Raw genomic sequence first — 16891 nt, 5'->3', positions numbered from 1 at the left:
CTTGATGCGCAACGCGTCGAGAACCACTGCGTTGCCTTCGGCCATGGATTCGGCATTACGGAATAGATCTGTATTATGGACTTTGTTCTTTGCCATCTGCTCATGAACATCACCAGTGCCTATCTGGTGTATTTGGCGGAAGGTGGCTTGTTCCATCCAGTATGGAATGGAATGGGCGTATCCTTGGCTTTAAGTGCCGCTGGAATATCTAGTCCGCGACTCCTTCCTTATTTCAAAACTCTTCATCTGCCACTTCTTAGCATCCAGGAGCTAGGTCAATGTGCTGCTAGTGAACCTACCTTTTCTTTTCCAGATCTCAGTCGGCCCATTGCTATCAAGCACGGTGTCTAAAGGAACATAGTGAATTTTCCATTTTTGAATAGCTCGCGTTCTGTTCTGTTCTGTGTTGAGTTTGTTCACAAGCCGCACTACGGCGTGCTAAGAGGTCTTGCTGAAGTTGTCGGCTCTCAATAATTGAAGCACGATTTCGTACTCCCGGTCATTTTGGTGGCACTAAAAGACTTTTCAGTCTTGCCGCCATTATGTTTCCTCTAGTGTACGACATACAACATGTTGTGAGTAGTTCTACGCACATGACTTTCTTTTGGTTAAACAGCGCTTGAGGATGACCGCCCAGATATTGCTACTCGAGACGCAGTTGATCGATCTTTGCACGCAACCCCGGTCAAATTATTGCGAGACGAGACCGATACTGTCTTCCGTGGTAAAACTTGATGGAAAGTCGTGGACTTTCGTTCGAAGCCCTAAACCACGTCGGGCGGTGTTGTTCTTACTACCGAGTGGAAGAGAGTATTTGTGTTTATTCGCTCTTCGCTTTGAAAGTATTCAAGGGGAACGTGCAAAATTAGTCCCAAATAAACGGGACACTGTTTGGACAAACTTTACACGAAGACTGCAGTCATGAGGGGAGAGATATCAATGGACGTTGCCATACTGTGACAAAAGCTAGGGGTGTGGCCATTACAGTATACAGGAACTTGATTTTGGGAGAATAACCTGCACCTATCTTTGCACCTTCCCGCCAATCAGGCGGCAACCCATAGTGCCATCAAGTCACCCCATGAGCAGATGCATCTTCATCTTTCCTGTCTTATCGCTTTACCTAGCTACCTGCGATTTATCTATGAAGCACGTGGAACACTGTGTAGGTGATCCCCGTGGCACCTGCCACTCGCGAATTAAATGCACCCACCCTCGATGCTTGGTTGGGGATACACTACGCCATTTTGCATGAGGCGATTAGTGTGATTCACTGAATACAAGGTCACACATGCAAAGTGGCAGTATAGCGGTTGAACTAGCAGCTTTTATTTACGGGGGTGTTGGTCGCGACTCCCTTATATACACACCAACCGCCCTTGCTCTCTAGCCACAAATATAGTCAGGTTTACTGGTTACGTCTTGATTTTCGAATCTTTTGACTGTCTCGCGAACAACAAAACATTCCAATGGCTGACTCTTCTCCCTCAAAAGAGGCTGTCGTCGATATTGAGACGAAGCGGGAGACGCAGCAAACCTATGTTCCAAGCCACACTGATTTAGAGAGTGCTGATCAAGGAATCATCGTCAAGTTGGCTCCTCTGGCGCACAAGCTGGAGGGCAGACACATGCAAATGATTGCTATAGGTAAATATTTTCGGGTTCAGCTGTCTTCAAGGCCAACAGCTAATTTCTCCTAGGTGGTGCTATTGGAGCCGGTCTTTTCATCGGCTCTGGAAGTGCCCTTTCCATGTCACCAGCTGCTCCAACCAGCTCAGCTGAGAAGAGAGATATTGCCTTCTTATGTAGCGAGTGAGAGCAACTCTCCCAGCTGAGAGGAGGAAGATTGCCTTCCTGCCGAGTGAGTCGCAGTAGCTAGTAAAACCTGGTCGCACTCACTTGGACAATTCAACAAAAAGAAGAGCGCTGGACGCGAATAGCAATGCCAAGGTTCCTCCTCCCAACCCGACTATTACAAAGTGAGTTAGCAAGGCGTGAATTGAACGAGAATAGGCTCTATCTTTCTACATACCCGTTTTAGCCGTTGTCGTGGCGCATCAGCAAACTTCATAATCGAATCTCGAAGCTCTTTAGCCAGTCCCCTGAAAGAAGATTCTTGAAGATTTCGAGCGGTCGATGGCTGATAGCATTGGCAGCGGTAAGTATTGTAGGTCTGGTACAGGCCCACCGTCGCAAGGCCTCCAAAATGACCAGGTCCGCATTGGTTGGACCCGATCCAGGTCCGGTGTAATCAGCGCTTCAAACAAGGCTGCATATGTGGTTGTCAAGAAGGTATAGAGGTCCAAAGACCAGAATACCCCCATGAGAGTATTTGAGGAAGAGCCGTTTCAAGTGGATCATGAAGTCTCGACGAGGTTTCGACGAGGACTAGGATCAGGGTTTGTGCCGAGCCATAAGGCTTGTTCGAATCTTGAGCTCTTTATCGTCGCGCTTACTCTCCAGAGATAATTGTTCGCATTCCTGATTGGCATCGTCTTTTTCTTGAAGAGCAGCCAGGGGCCAGAATTCAGCGCGCAGAAAACGCCAAATGCAGCAAAACGCACCAGCAAATTGTAATTAGGATCAAGCTCGCAGAAAGAGACGTGGTGGTCAAGAAGCTGTATAAGCCTAATGTCAAGACCATATAATGAAAGAGCGCGGTGGAGTAGGATGGTGTGATGGAATTTGGTGATTACTGGGGTGGGGAAGTGTAAGTCCAGCGCATAGGAAACGCTAAAGCCTCAAAGAATGATGAAAGTGAGGGTCAAAAAGCTATATAGGTCCAAAGACAGGAGATCGTCATGAACAACGGTGGTAGAGAAGGTTGGTGGGGCGTAGCTAGGTTGAAAGAGGTCGAGAGTGGACTACAGTATGGCGAGTGTCTCTCATTTCTCCGGCAGAAAACTTCTCCATCACGTTTCGCGAATCGCTAAACGATGTTCTGAAGCGTAGAAGTTTAGACTTGACTTAGTCGGCTTAGAGTAGACCAGCTCAATATCCTTTATCTCGAGGATACTCAATCCGGATGGATTGCCGGGCAGCGAATCGTGTTTCCTTTGTCGTGGAGTGTGGCCTCGCCTCAAATAGAAGAAAATACAAGAGGGCTGTCGTGCTTTGGGGGTACTGCTCATATCGTACGATAGTTGAAGGGATGCGGAGATCGAAAGCAATCGGGGTTGCGACCGGTGAAGGCTATATCGTGCCCTAGCGCGGACTCTTGCGATTCGACAGAGCCTGAGAAGGAATGCATAAAAAGAGACGCTGCTGGGAAGGACAACTCGTGGCTGTATTGGCCTAGTTGCAAACTTCTAGGAGTTTCTGTCATTATAATCTCTTGGCCGATCTATTATCGGGAGGTCAAAGTCAGCATATTGCTTCTTATCGAAGATAGGAAGGTAAAATATCCCCCTTCCAACTTGAGAAGGAAAGTTGTCTTTGAGAATGACACAACTTACGAGAGGTGGAAGTGCAAGCAACCATATCAAGCATTGAATCTCCACGGCGAGCGTCGGGAATCTCGTGAAATGTTCGAACTTGCCGTTCTGTTCTCCGAGTCGTGCTCTGTGGGCTCACTTGGCTCCGAAGTTGGCGCGGGCATCGTTCTCAGTTTGGTAGATTTATTTCATAGGGAGGCATATTGCACATGGGTAGGAGAACTGATTGACTGTCCAGAACAAATCTGATAGCATCCTTGCTGACTGAAATACTCGAAAGGGCTGTCCGATTGAGGATTTCGGATAAGCATAGCATCATGAATGATCTTTGGTCCACAGATTGAAAAGACTTACCTCTACAGGTCCGAAGTTTGAATGGGAATCCAAGTTGGTCCCATCGCTATGGTTTCATCGAGGAGCTAGAAAATCCCGATCTAGTTAGAAAGGGCTAGATATGTAGATATATGAAGGATACATACCGGACATTGCTAGAGGCGGTAGTTCTATTCGCAGGTAACGTAGCATGGGATAAGACTGAGAAAGAAGGCAAACGAAGCACGTTGTTAAGGCCGGATCCTGTTTGTGGGATGGTGGTGTCGAATTGTTGTGAAGACAATGAATGGAATGACAAACCTGGAAAGAATTTCATTGCCCCGTTAGAAAACCCACCATCCCAACTACGTAATAACACCAAGCGACGGTCAGCATAGCAATTGCCCCCCTATTCATTAGTTCTTGGCGTGATTGTGTGCAAAATTCTATTCAAGTCCTCATGCCGTAGATAGACAAACAAACATGAGCGTCACAAGAAACTTAGAATGTGGAACTAATTCCGAGGCAATCATGACACAGTAGCACCGATACGCAAATGATAGTAGCTAAGGTAGCTAGAATATCTCATGAAGTATAAAACATTATGGGTTGTAGTCTTAAGTACAAGTACATGCTCACTGCCCAGCCTTCGCGTTGAATCCAAGAACCTCGTTATTCGTGAGACATTTTGATATTCATCAGTTCCAAAATGAAGACCAAAAATATCAGATATCCTCCTTACACTCATCCCGACCCACTGGAGTTCCAAGAACAGGTGCTTGCTTTGTCGATTACGAGCAGCCCCGAAACCAGTCTTCATCCCCCAATGCCCTGCGAAACCCGTAGGCCTATCATAAGACCATAGTCATAATCTCCAGTTTTAGAAGAGCCCATCCAGTGGCATTGTTTGATGTCAGGTTATCGTCCTCAGAGCCTTGCAAGGCCTCAATTAGATCCGCGAGCTCTTCAAACGTAAAACGAGCATCGTTGCAAAATCCTTCGTGATTCCAGGGCCCATGTGCTGGGTAGACAGCCTTCAAGTAGCGCAGGTTCTCGCAATCGACTAGCTTCGGTAGAATGTCATCTTCTGGGAGCCAATTGTAGAGGTCAGAGAACGCGAGTTCAAGAGAGACAAGGCTGGCGAGGTCTGCGGGGTCGAGCTTGCTGTCTGCCATCAATTGGAAGTCGAACCGAAAGGTATCAAGCGTGAAGTTAACCCAAATCGGTGAGATATTCTGGGAAGTGAGCCGGAGTTTGCGGTAATGTTTCTTAGCCTCGAGTCGCGACAGAGCGCAGACGGAGAGGAGGGTCGGAGGGGGCGTAGTTGAGACGACATCGTCGGTCTCAGAATCTTGAATCAGAGAGATGTATCGTCCGGGTGTGTTTAGCATCGAAAAGCTCCATATCATAGAACGTAGTTCAATGGGAAGGCGGGGAAAACCTGGGAATGTTTGGGGGGCTGATCGCATGTTTGGATTTTTGTCATGGGTACATCCGTAGTTGTTTGTACCGGTGGAAAAGAACATTGTTTTTTGAAGGTTTGGTGCGCATGAAGCGGAGGACGGAGGAAAAATATCAAGCTGGAGTTGGGGATGTTGAGTGTTGAGCAACCGGTAGCCGAACATCAATTTTTCTTAGGAGAACCTGGGACTTTGTGTACCACAAAAAGCACAACAGCACCTCAAGCTTGCCTTCCACAATACTCGACATTGTCAAACCCAAAACCGACCCCAAAAAGTGCGAATTTCCTACGCAGAACCTTGCTACATTAGAGGAGCAAGGCTACACCTTCATCGAATAGCTCACCATACCATTCGAACTTCGGATCTTCGAAATTATTACAACAGAAGTCATAATTCGACGTCCAACAAACCAAAGGGGTTATTTGGCTTTTCGCGCTTCGTTGGCAGAGTGGCAGTTCTTTGGTCTCTCTTACGCTTGGTTTCTATCGCCTTGCGAGGCTCGCTCGATGGCAATACTGGCAGGAATATCCCTAGAATCTTTTGGGCAGCAACTAGCATACCATTCTTCTCGACGCCTTCGAAGACAGGAGTAGCCTGGGCAATATCTGGGATGCACGATAAAGCAGGTAGATTCTGAAGGACGCCGTTCAATTCTGTCAGGGGCTTGGGCAGAGCACTACTTTGCTTCTGTGAGATTACAAGGGCTAGGATCTGTTTGAGCATCCTGAAGGAGTAATAAGACCCTTGAATCTGGGCGTACAAATGGAAGACATCCCAGCTGAGGTCTTTGCTGACATCGAACTTATGATCCATGGTGTTGATTTGGGATCCTACCAACTGACTAAGGCTGGGCTTAAAGTTATAATGTGCCCATTGGATATCTTGGTATACAGCTGCTGCAGTCCAAATCGTTGAGGGAGATGCTTCTATGCCTACAAGTTCTGTAGGCAGTTGAGAAGAAAGAAGAGCTACGAGGTCGCTGCAGGCTTCCAGTATTTGAAAAGTGTCAGGTATTGTTAACTCTCGACCTCTCGATTTACCCTCTTGTCTTTTGTGTTCGAAGACCGTGGACTGCCGCTGATCCTCTGGAACGATTAGGTTCATCAGACCATAAGCTATCTGCCTAATGGCCATCGACATTTCCCACGCGTTGGTACGAATTGGACAGTCGAGTAAAAACGGAATGAAGATGTGGGGCGAAGTGCCAGAAGGAATTTTCTCGGGGATCTGGCCTGCTAGGTTGGCGATACATGGATACTGAAGTACATATTCGGAGACTCGTGGATCCATTGTTCGAAGGATTGCTGGAGCTTCAATTTCCTCATCCCGTTCGTCTGGTACGACCAGTAAGGAGACATATTCTTTCCTGAAATCTTGGTACTTATCGGGATAAGCAACGATGGCCTCAAGGGCTTTCGCCCGCACAAGATGGTTTGCAAGTGAGCCTGGAGTGCATATCTTCATCTGAAATGCCAAGGCATGCAGCCCATAGGGTTCTGGCAAACCTAGTCGGTCTGCAATTGCTGCCGGCTGGTATACCAGGCCACTCAAAGAACCAGACTGGTCATACAAATTGGATTCCAGATCTCCGAAGAATATGACAGCTCCGTCCTGGCCTAAGTCGTGTACCAAAAGGTCAGAATCCCCAGTGATAATGACGCCACCGCTATCCTTCACAGACTGAGCGCAGTACACGTCGGCTTCAGCAGGAACAACTTCAGTGATACTTCTATAATTATCAGAAGTCCCAAGTGCTTCAAGAACAGCTGGTACCAAGAATGGCAGAGGAGGCAATTCCGTCAGTCTACTAGGCACAGTGGCGCGAGAAAAGAGAGCCTGCAGGCCATTCTCGCTCGCGACCGAGGAAATCCGACAAGGAAACGGGTGGGATTTGTGGAATTGAAATAGCTGTTGAGTTTGCCGTACGATTCGGTCTTCTCTAACATCTCGTTTTGAGAGAGGCAAATATCCATCAAAATATATTCTTTTTCTACTACTGTGTTAGCTGAGAGCTCATTGAGATGCCGTGGAAACTCACATGGATACGTGATTTCGCCGGAGTGCATCCAACCATGCAAGGACGACGGTCCCAATCTCAGCATATGATATTGCAGTCTCGAAGGCGTTCCCTGCATTCCGTCTTGCGCCAAGGCATATGTGCCAGACGTGATATGCGAGTCCCGGTCCATCGATAACTACTATAGAACCAGCAAGGGACCTAGAGACAGCATATGGCCTCAAGCAATGGGTTAGACGCGGGATCCCCATCTGACAACAACAAAGGCTACGTAGACCATGTCCTTCTTTCTTCTGTCATTAATGGTCTTTCCTTCTAAGCCGAGTTGTGTGGGATAACAAAGCGGTGACTGCTGGGAACGTCTTTAAAGGTGAGGGAGCTCTGCTTTGGTCATAGCTTTTAGGGTGAAAGAGACTCAACATCTCGTACATGTTCATAGAGTGACAGAGTGAGTGAAGTGTGTAAAGGACATTACTTTCTGCTCCTGCTTACGTAATACCGAAGATCAACCATTGAACCAACCTGGTGGGTCCTCTGAGGACTATTTTCAAAATTTATCGGACTCCTCTTCCAAGTTCCTTACCAAAATACCACTCCACCCCAAGATGCGCAACACTCTGATCTTCGCCGGCAGCTCTTGTCCTGCGCTTGCTGGGCAGATATGCTCCAATCTAGGCATGGATCCAGCAGGCGTTGAGCTCTCTCAATTTGCAAATGTACACAATCCGTTTTTTCCACAACGCAAGGCTGAAAATGATTGACACGATTCTTAGGGCGAGACCAGTGTCAAGATTCTTACCAGCATTCGAGATAAGGACGTCTTTGTGGTTCAATCGGGGAGCAGCAACATCAACGACAGTATAATGGAGCTTCTTATTCTGATCTCTGCTTGCAAGGGAGGCTCCGCGAACAAAATCACAGGTCAACCACCCCACTACGATTCCGCTGGTCACTACTGACAAGCACAGCGGTCCTACCATATTTTCCATACAGTCGCCAATCGAAGAAGAAGTCACATCGAGGAGCAATAACAGCGCGTATGCTGGCCAATCTGCTCAACGTAGCCGGAATCAACCATGTCATTACGATCGATTTGCATGCCTCCCAAATGCAGGGCTTCTTCAAGTGTCCAGTCGACAATCTACATGCTGAGCCAATCATCGCGAGGTGGATTAGACGCAATGTTGCAAATTGGCAGGAAGCTGTCTGTGTATCGAAAAACGCTGGCGGTACTAAGCGTGTAACATCTTTAGCGGATGCACTCAAACTCAATTTCGGCATGGTCACAACCGATAAACGCCGAGGAGGACCTGGCATGAGCGCGAGTATGATTATGAATCAGCTTGATGGGAATGCGCCCGAACTAGTTTTGGACTCTGATATCAGCAAGCTGCAAATCAGCCCTGATGATAACGTAGCTCATCGCGGCGAGAAGCCAGTGCTCAGCCAACTGCAGACAAAAGAACAGAAGCTAGAATTCGCACCGCGTAATGGGCAGACTCCGCCGCGAGGAGGGCACAGTCGACAGGAGAGTCAATCATCTCCACGAAAGTCTCCAGCAATGTCATCTCCTCTAAGATCGTCAAATGGCAATGCCTCTACAACCAAATCTCCCCTCACTCGCGCACAGACTGTACCCTCTATATCATCCTCCATTGAAGAAGAGCAGGAGTTTACAGATGAGCGAGCTCGAGATATCACACAGGGAAGACTTGTCCATGGCCATATTGTGCCCGACGACTATCCTTCACCTACACAATCCGCTATGTCTACTTCGACTATATTAGACAACCCTGACGATGATCCAATGTCTATGTCGAGAGCATCCTCATTCTTCCATCCCGAACCACAAGTCCTAGGCGGCTCAGCAGATGCAGCGGCCTCCTCGGACGAAGAAGATGGGGGATTGAATGACCCAGGCCTAGAGCAGATGATCACGCTTGTGGGCGACGTGAAGAATAGAACGATCTTCATTATCGACGACATGATCGATAAAGCTGGTAGCTGGATTGCCGCTGCCGAATGCGTTGTAAAGCGCGGTAGGGCAAAAAAAGTTTACTGCATTGCTACTCATGGTCTTTTTGGCGGCGATTCCCTTGAGGAGCTTCAAAATTGCGATTGCATCGACACTATTCTCGTCACTAACTCATTCCCTATCGCGGCTGACAAAGCACGTGCTGCGAAAAAGTTGGTCGTATTAGATCTGTCAAATCTGCTATCTGAGGCTATTCGCCGAAATCATTACGGAGAGTCTATCTCACCACTATTTAGCCATAGTTATGACTAGAACGAGATGATTATGAAATGGTGGAGAATGTTGTAAGCTTTTCAAGATTTGTTTGCTTTTGCCCTATGGCTTTTCAGCGTGGAGTTTGGGGAAGAGAAGACAGGTCCGTCTTGCTCGAGGAAATCAATATCGGTGGCGTTTTTCTAGACAATGAATTATGAGAACTCTTCCCGTGTTCTTCTCACATGGGAAAAGAATTCCGTGTGTCAATTGTGCTTATGAGCACCCCAGCGATGCGGCCTGTAGAGGTCGCAGGAGCAGATTTCATCTAGAAATTTGTTCTTAACGGAGCGTTGGCAGATATGAGTTAGCCCTTCGGGGTTTGTTGGGATCATAATGCGCCTTATTCATGCGTATGCTACAGCCTTGTATTAGGTTGATGGATAAGGGGCAATATAAATTCCCAAACATACCTTCACGCTTGTTTGTATAATTGAAATCGGCACTAGACGCGCCTCGCTATGCTTGCTCTCATTATGCTCGTGTAAGTCTATAAACTTGGCTTTGACAGTTTCGCGGCAATGACCTGTTTCACCTTATCGACAGGTAATGCACTTACCTTTCTTAACCACACTTTCTCTTGTTCTAGTCCTTGCCAAATCATAGCCTCCGTTCCCTCAATGACTTGCCACTCATTTGTCCTCGCTATCCTGGCAATGGCAGTATCTGGCGACGGATGGTAGCACATCTCTAAGATAACCCCCTTCTCCTTCTTCCCCAACAACGTCTGAACGATATTTCTCGTTCGAATCTCCGCCTCACTCTTAGGAGGAATGTCTGGAATTGCACTGACAACCACTTTCGGGCCCAGCAACCGCTCTGCTTCCTCTACACTCTCCACAAACCTCAAACCATCCCCAAATCCCTTAGTCTTACATTCCTTAACCACCTGCTCCACCTCACTCCTATCCCTATTCACCAAATACACCTCATCACACCCTATATACGTCTTCAGCGTATACACAGCAGCCCTGCACGTTCCACCCCCTCCAATAACCATCCCTCCTCTCCCCCGCATCTCGCTCACAGCCTCCTTGCTCACGTTCTGCAAAATCGCCTCCCGGATCCCAATACAATCCGTATTAGTCCCACACAGCAGTCTCCTCCCATCCGGATGGTTGCGCCAAAAGATCGTGTTGACGGCACCAATGGCTTCACCTTCCGGCGTAAGCATGTCTAAGAAAGGGATGATGGCTACTTTGTGTGGCATGGTGACAGACGCCCCAAAGAACTTGGGTGAGTGGGTGAGGGCAAGACATGCTGTAAGGGAACGAGTCTCGTAGAGATGTTGGGCGTAGTTCAGATCTAGAGCGGAGTAGATGGTGTCGTGGAGTAGGGGGGATAGAGAGTGTGAGATGGGGTGGCCGAAGAGGTAGGAGACACGGTCTAGGTGATCGTTTGAGGGGACTGGTGGTGCGGCTGGTGAGACTGGAGGCGAGAGTGTAAAGGTGCTTTGAGATTTGATTTGTGCCCGAGACATCTTGGTTTTTGAAATCTTTGGAATTGAAGGGGTGTACAGGGCTGAGATGAATCCGGGCTGTTGGGTCACCTGGGAATTGAAAACCTCGGGCGAGAAAAACTCTGCAGATAGAGCTCTGCTGCAGGAATCAAGCTTCAAAATACCGACTTATTGGGGCAGCGGGGCCCCACAATACTAAAGCGCTCATTATGTATTATGTCTATTTACCCGCTGAGTATTTTGTTTTGGCTGTGGGTCAGACAAGGTGCAGTCCCTGCAAAGTCCCCGCAGAGTCCCCGCAGTCCCGTAAACGGAGGGTTTTCCATCGCCAAAGAACCAATCATGAAATCTAACAGAAGTGAACCAGCTTCTAGAGGGTGCTTATATACATGAAGCACTCCTCAACGAAATCTGCATATGCGCAAAGCTTCCCCACTTAGACGAGAAGAATTTTCAAGGTTTCTCCATGCCTCTTCAGTCAGTCACTGCTGAACTTCCACGAAAACGTTGATATTTGCCCAATATGGGAATTTTCTCTCTCCAAGAAGGTAAATTCCAAGACTCTAGGTGGTGTTGAGGGCAAACGAAGTCTTTTAACCATTTTCAGATCGACCGACGCCCAAGGCCGTGTACAATGTCCGTGTGTATACATGTGCAACAGTGTAAGTTTTTCTCGATCCAACAACAAACTATCAATCTGACAGTAAACAGAGCGGCTTTTTGCGCTGTCATGATCGGATATGACTCCGCATTTATTGGTGGAACTCTCGCCCTGACGAGTTTCAAGACCGAATTCAACTGGAAACAATACTCCTCCCATCAAGCAGCAATTATCTCCGAAAACATTGTCTCCCTCTACCAAGCGGGAGCGTTTTTCGGTGCGCTCGGTGCCTATGCCGCCGGTCACTATCTTGGACGTAAAAAGGGTCTTCAAGTGTTTTCTGCCACCTTCATTCTAGGAGCTGGTCTCATGTTGGGTGCCAATGGATCTCGTGGACTTGGTTTGCTCTACGCCGGCAGAGTTTTGGCAGGACTTGGAGTTGGTGGTGCTTCCAATCTTACCCCTATTTACATCTCTGAATTGGCACCGCCAGCGATTCGAGGCAGACTTGTTGGTCTGTATGAGATGGGCTGGCAGATTGGAGGGGTCGTGGGATATTGGATTAACGTGAGCTGAATACTCCCAGGAGTCTTTAGCAACGAAAGAGCTAATCATAGTTCAGTACGGCGTCTCAACCACGATGAAACCAAGTCGTTCGCAGTGGATCATCCCGTTTGCCGTGCAACTCATCCCGGCTGGACTAATGTTTATCGGTCTTTTCTTCATCAAAGAGTCTCCACGTTGGTTGATGACCAGAAACCAACGTCGCAAAGCGCTCAAGAACCTCTGTTGGATCCGAATGCTTCCAGAAGACGACCTCTACATGCTCGAAGAGGTGTCCGCCATCGATGCAGCTCTCGAGCAGCAGCACGCAACTGTCGGACTAGGATTCTGGCAACCGTTCGTGGCCCTTTGGAACGACCGCAAAGTCAGCTACCGATTTTTCCTCGGCTGCTCCCTATTCTTCTGGCAAAATACATCCGGCATCAATGCGATCAACTACTACTCCCCAACAGTATTTGAGAGCATCGGTGTTACCGGCACCAACGCCAGTCTTCTTACCACTGGTGTGTTCGGGCTTGTGAAAGCAGCTGTCACTATAATATGGATTCTATTCCTCGTTGATAATTTCGGTCGCAGAAACCTGCTTATATATGGCGCGTTCTTAGGGGGTCTTTGCCTCTACTATATCGGAGCTTATATCAAGATTGCTGACCCAACCCACCATCCCACCACGAATGGATCGTTGTCGTCTGGTGGAATCTCGGCTATGGCATTCTTCTATTTGTGGGCAGTCTTCTACACTCCGTCGTGGAACGGGACACCGTATGTGTCACTCCTGGAACTCCCCTCTATATCACTTCATCATTCTTGAACTGAAGCTAATTTTTAAAAACAGTTGGGTCTACAACTCCGAAATATTCCCCCAGAACGTCCGAACCCTAGGCCAAGCATTCGCTGCCGCCTCCAACTGGCTTTTCAACTTCCTCGTCGCGCGCTTCACCGCACAAATGTTCACCGCCATGGGCTACGGCGTCTACTTCTTCTTCGCTAGTCTCATGATGTGCTCCATCGTATTCACCTTCTTCCTACTGCCCGAGACAAAAGGAATCCCGCTTGAGAGCATGGACATATTGTTCAGTAAAGAGTTGCAACCGAGAATCGCACACAAGATTGTGATGAAACAATTGCACGACGACGAGGAGGCTTTCAGGCGAAATGTTGAGGGGAGTGGGCTAGGGTTGGAGAAGGGCTCGAAAGAGAATCTGGCACATATTGAGGAGGTCTAGCGTCCCAGAATAGACTTAGAGTTCATCGGATTCTGCGTTGTAGAGCCTGGTTCTTTGGTCCGAGGCATGAAGAGGAGAGCAGGGGGCCTCCTTCGGCTAAAAGTACTGAGTACGCTTACATTTCAAGCACTCATTTTCCCAACTCTACTTTGCTTTCTTATTTTCTCTTTTTAAAAATATACAACTGTACAGGCGGTAAAGTGCTATTTAAGTATACGGATACAGATACTCGCTCAAATAGCGATTGCAATAGTACTTGCAATCCCGCGAGATTTCTTTCACCTAGGCTCGAATAAGTTGCGATTGCTAGGGTGAACTAACTCCCCCCAGTCTCTCCAGACGCCACATTTTCCAAAACCAGAGCTAGATCCAACTCTTCATTACGGATCCCTTGGCGGCAGGCCGAGGGAGGATTCACGAGGCGTCTGGTAGTGTCGTTTACGCGGAAGGTTATTTTGCAAGCCACCCGTCAGCCAGCCGCCCATAGGATGAAGATCTCTCTTCCCAAGTAAGTAATCGACGGCGGTTTCACGACAGGCACTCTTGGAGATCAACCAGAATTAATAGCGGCAATAGCATTCTGTGGCATAGGAATAGGGTACTTTAGTCAATGTCGGGCTAGTAAGTTGGTCATATTACGAGTATTCTCACTCCAGATCAGATTGTGAGGATGCAAGTTGCAGAAATTTTATTGGATGGTTCCCCGGTCTCCGAGAGATCTCTTACTTGGCTCGAGGAACCGATGATGGCATCTTGGTTTATTATGTATCCTTCTCGACCGAGTGGTGGAGAGGCGCATGTGCACGGAGATGAGACGCCGTCAAGTTCTCTTTTAGGTTTACGGTACCTATCATTTCTATTTCGCTTTGATGTCTAGGTCCATGTAGGTATTGGACCTCTAATGATGCGAGAATTGGTGTCAATTGTAACGATTCCCTTAGCTTTACTTGGTCTGTCCGGCTGTACAATGTCATCTCAAGGTAGATCTCATATAGAGAATACAGCGTTAGTGATACACTCGGAGACCGATGTACGTTCTCATTCGGACATCAAAGTTTCCAGAAGAACTAGTTCAAAGAACGTTCCATCTAGGAGTCTCATCTCATCTTATTTCTCACTTCATATTCCACCTGGCATCAAAAGATGTCTTGCCGGCCAGCAATAGCAAGCATGTCCCTAGGAGTCCATTATACCCTCCTCTCACCTCATCTCACCCACTAACACACTCCAGCGAGCCTAGATCCACAACCTCACTATAAACCTCACAGCAGCAGCCGAAGCCGGCATGCCCGCCATCGAGTTATTCTTCGAAGACCTCCTCCACATCGCCAAATCCCTCCCCGGCGGTCCAATACCGTCAACCCAGCTGCTAGCCGCTCGCCAGATCCGCTCCCTCGCCAATTCCCTCAACCTAGAGATCATGGGCATTGGCCCCTTTTGCAATTGCGAAGGTCTGCTCTCACCTGTTGCAAAGGCAGAGAGGTTAGAAGAACTCAAGCTCTGGTTCAAATCGCGAGGATACTAGGCATAGACCTGATCCAGATTCCGAGTACGTTCAAAACGGAGGGGTTTACAGGAGACCTGGATGTCGTGGTCGGCGATTTGAGAGATTATGCCGATCTAGGAGCAGCTCAAACCCCACCGTTTCGATTTGCGTTTGAGAATCTCTGTTGGGGGACCTTCAACTCTAGCTGGGAGGATGCCTGGGCTGTTGTGAAGAACGTCGATGGCCGAATTTCGGACTCTGTTTAGATATGTTCAATATTGCTGGACGGGGGTGGGCTGATCCGACGAGGGAAGATGGGAAGATTGAGAATGCGAATGGGTGTTCGGGCAGAGTTTGAGGGAGTTGGTGAGGGAGATTGATGTGGAGAAATTGTTCTATGTGCAGATTGTTGATGCGGAGAGGCTTTCGCAGCCGTTGAATGAGCAGCATCCGTTTCATGTTGATGGACAGCCGCCCAGGATGAGTTGGAGTAGGAATGAGAGGTTGTTTATTTGTGAGGAGAGAGATCTCGGCGAGATTATAATGAGAAGCTTCTAACGAGATTCCCAAGAACATCTACCGTATTTGCAATTACGATTTCACTTATTCGACGAGCGATGGCGGCACTTACCGTCGTTTAAGCATTCATTCTTACCAAAAAAATATACTTATTTACTATATGGTAATTCTCGATGTAGCGTGAAAGCACAATACGGTTGGTGAAGCAAGAAACCCAGATCTGCACAAACACATGCCATACAATCCGGGACCAGAAGGCAATACTCACACCTCCAAACCCTCTTCCAAACCTCCCTCATAACTCGTCCCCGCGCCCGACTCCCCGTTGCGCTTTCTGGAGCCCAAACATTTAGGCAAATGGTACAAGCCTGTAGTATCTCACGGGTTCTGGGTAATTGATCTTTGTATTCAGTAGTAGCCTTAGAGGGTATCCAATATAAACCGAGTGATCGTACGTCTACAGCATATGGGTATACAAACATGATCTCGTTACTCATTGAGTCGTAATGGAACTTCCCAGCCCCTAATTTTCATCGTACACGTCCTCTCTCAATCATCTGCTCCACCAAGCATATTCTAGTCCTTTAGAGCGCTGAGTGACTGCAGAATCTGGCTTGCCTCAATACCCTCGTTCTCATCCCTCGCTGCTATAACTCCAGATCCGGCCATCCCCTCCATTTCTCCAGTCCAGCCGAACGTATCTCGGATTTCCAACATACCATTGAATGCAGAGCTGCCGAAGAAATCGGAAGCCTCGATTTCAGAGCTGGCCGCAAGCTGTTGGAAGATATTGTTTGAGCTCAATGGGTCGGGTTGTTGACAGAAGTCATAGAAGTCCTGGCTGCCGTTATCCTGTGCGAATCCCAAGTTTGCTAGTCCGTGGTCCCAGTTACCATTGCCGGTCCTGGAACAAGGTTAATAATACAGATCAATCTCCGAAGCGAGTTGTGGATTCTCTTACCATTCGGTAGCATCCATGACCGCGAACTCGTTAGCTAGATCCGCATCTGCCCCTGAGACGGTCGGGCCCTGAAGTTGCGGATCGAGTAGAGGGTTTGTTGGGTACAGGGACGGGTAAGCAGGTGATAAAGGCAGAACATTGTCTGATGAACGGCGAATTGGCGGTGTTTGAGCTCGCGGTATTGCCATTATGTTGGAACTTATGCTTCTCTGATGCCGCCTGCTGCTTTGAGCTAAGTGAGTATGCGGATGTGGACTATAGTCGCTTGATAGGTCGGCGCATGTAGAGTTCTGGAATTGGTGGTCTCCATGGAGCAAACCCATGCTTGTCTGATGTTGCCTATTATTCTGGGCCAATAGTGTGTGCGGTTGTTGATTATAGGTGTCTGATTGTTCCACGCCTGATGGGTTTTGTGATTGGTCGCCCCCAACTATGTGCACCATCATATCATATGCTACATCACTGGCCGTACGTGTATGTCTAGGAGAACGCTGCGATGTCGAGCTATAAAGTATTCAAGTCAACATGAGCCCAATTAGCGCTAAATACACCTGGCAGCTGG

At 48.1% G+C, this 16891-nt stretch overlaps 5 protein-coding genes across 5 annotated transcripts; 3 read left to right on the top strand and 2 right to left on the bottom strand.

The window, feature by feature from the left end:
- Positions 1-4597: 4597 nt before the first annotated feature.
- LHYA1_G001591 (uncharacterized protein) lies at positions 4598-7477 on the bottom strand (the record flags this gene model as incomplete). Its single annotated transcript, XM_031146571.1, has 3 exons — positions 4598-5187; positions 5620-7199; positions 7248-7477. The coding sequence occupies 3 exons, from the start codon at positions 7475-7477 to the stop codon at positions 4598-4600; spliced, it is 2400 nt and encodes a 799-aa protein (XP_031009072.1).
- Positions 7478-7831: 354 nt separating this feature from the next.
- SPAC4A8.14 (Ribose-phosphate pyrophosphokinase) lies at positions 7832-9513 on the top strand (the record flags this gene model as incomplete). Its single annotated transcript, XM_031146570.1, has 3 exons — positions 7832-7942; positions 8000-8174; positions 8195-9513. The coding sequence occupies 3 exons, from the start codon at positions 7832-7834 to the stop codon at positions 9511-9513; spliced, it is 1605 nt and encodes a 534-aa protein (XP_031009073.1).
- Positions 9514-10003: 490 nt separating this feature from the next.
- Positions 10004-10993, bottom strand: qa-3 (Quinate dehydrogenase; the record flags this gene model as incomplete). The annotated part of the gene is made up of 1 exon (XM_031146569.1): positions 10004-10993. The coding sequence occupies one exon, from the start codon at positions 10991-10993 to the stop codon at positions 10004-10006; it is 990 nt and encodes a 329-aa protein (XP_031009120.1).
- A 502-nt stretch (positions 10994-11495) lies between these two features.
- qutD_4 (Quinate permease) lies at positions 11496-13363 on the top strand (the record flags this gene model as incomplete). The annotated part of the gene is made up of 5 exons (XM_031146568.1): positions 11496-11520; positions 11580-11634; positions 11684-12140; positions 12196-12899; positions 12973-13363. 5 exons carry the CDS (start codon positions 11496-11498, stop codon positions 13361-13363), a joined length of 1632 nt encoding a protein of 543 aa, XP_031009119.1.
- Positions 13364-15117: 1754 nt separating this feature from the next.
- On the top strand, positions 15118-15407 carry qa-4 (3-dehydroshikimate dehydratase; the record flags this gene model as incomplete). Its single annotated transcript, XM_031146567.1, is given in 2 exon segments — positions 15118-15188; positions 15203-15407. 2 exon segments carry the CDS (start codon positions 15118-15120, stop codon positions 15405-15407), a joined length of 276 nt encoding a protein of 91 aa, XP_031009126.1.
- Positions 15408-16891: the final 1484 nt, after the last annotated feature.

The sequence above is a fragment of the Lachnellula hyalina genome (genome assembly GCF_007821495.1).
Source record: "Lachnellula hyalina strain CBS 185.66 chromosome Unknown contig00008, whole genome shotgun sequence".
Taxonomy (NCBI): domain Eukaryota; kingdom Fungi; phylum Ascomycota; class Leotiomycetes; order Helotiales; family Lachnaceae; genus Lachnellula; species Lachnellula hyalina.
The sequence above is the reverse complement of the archived record's forward strand: the minus strand, read 5'-3'. Positions and strand labels throughout refer to the sequence as shown.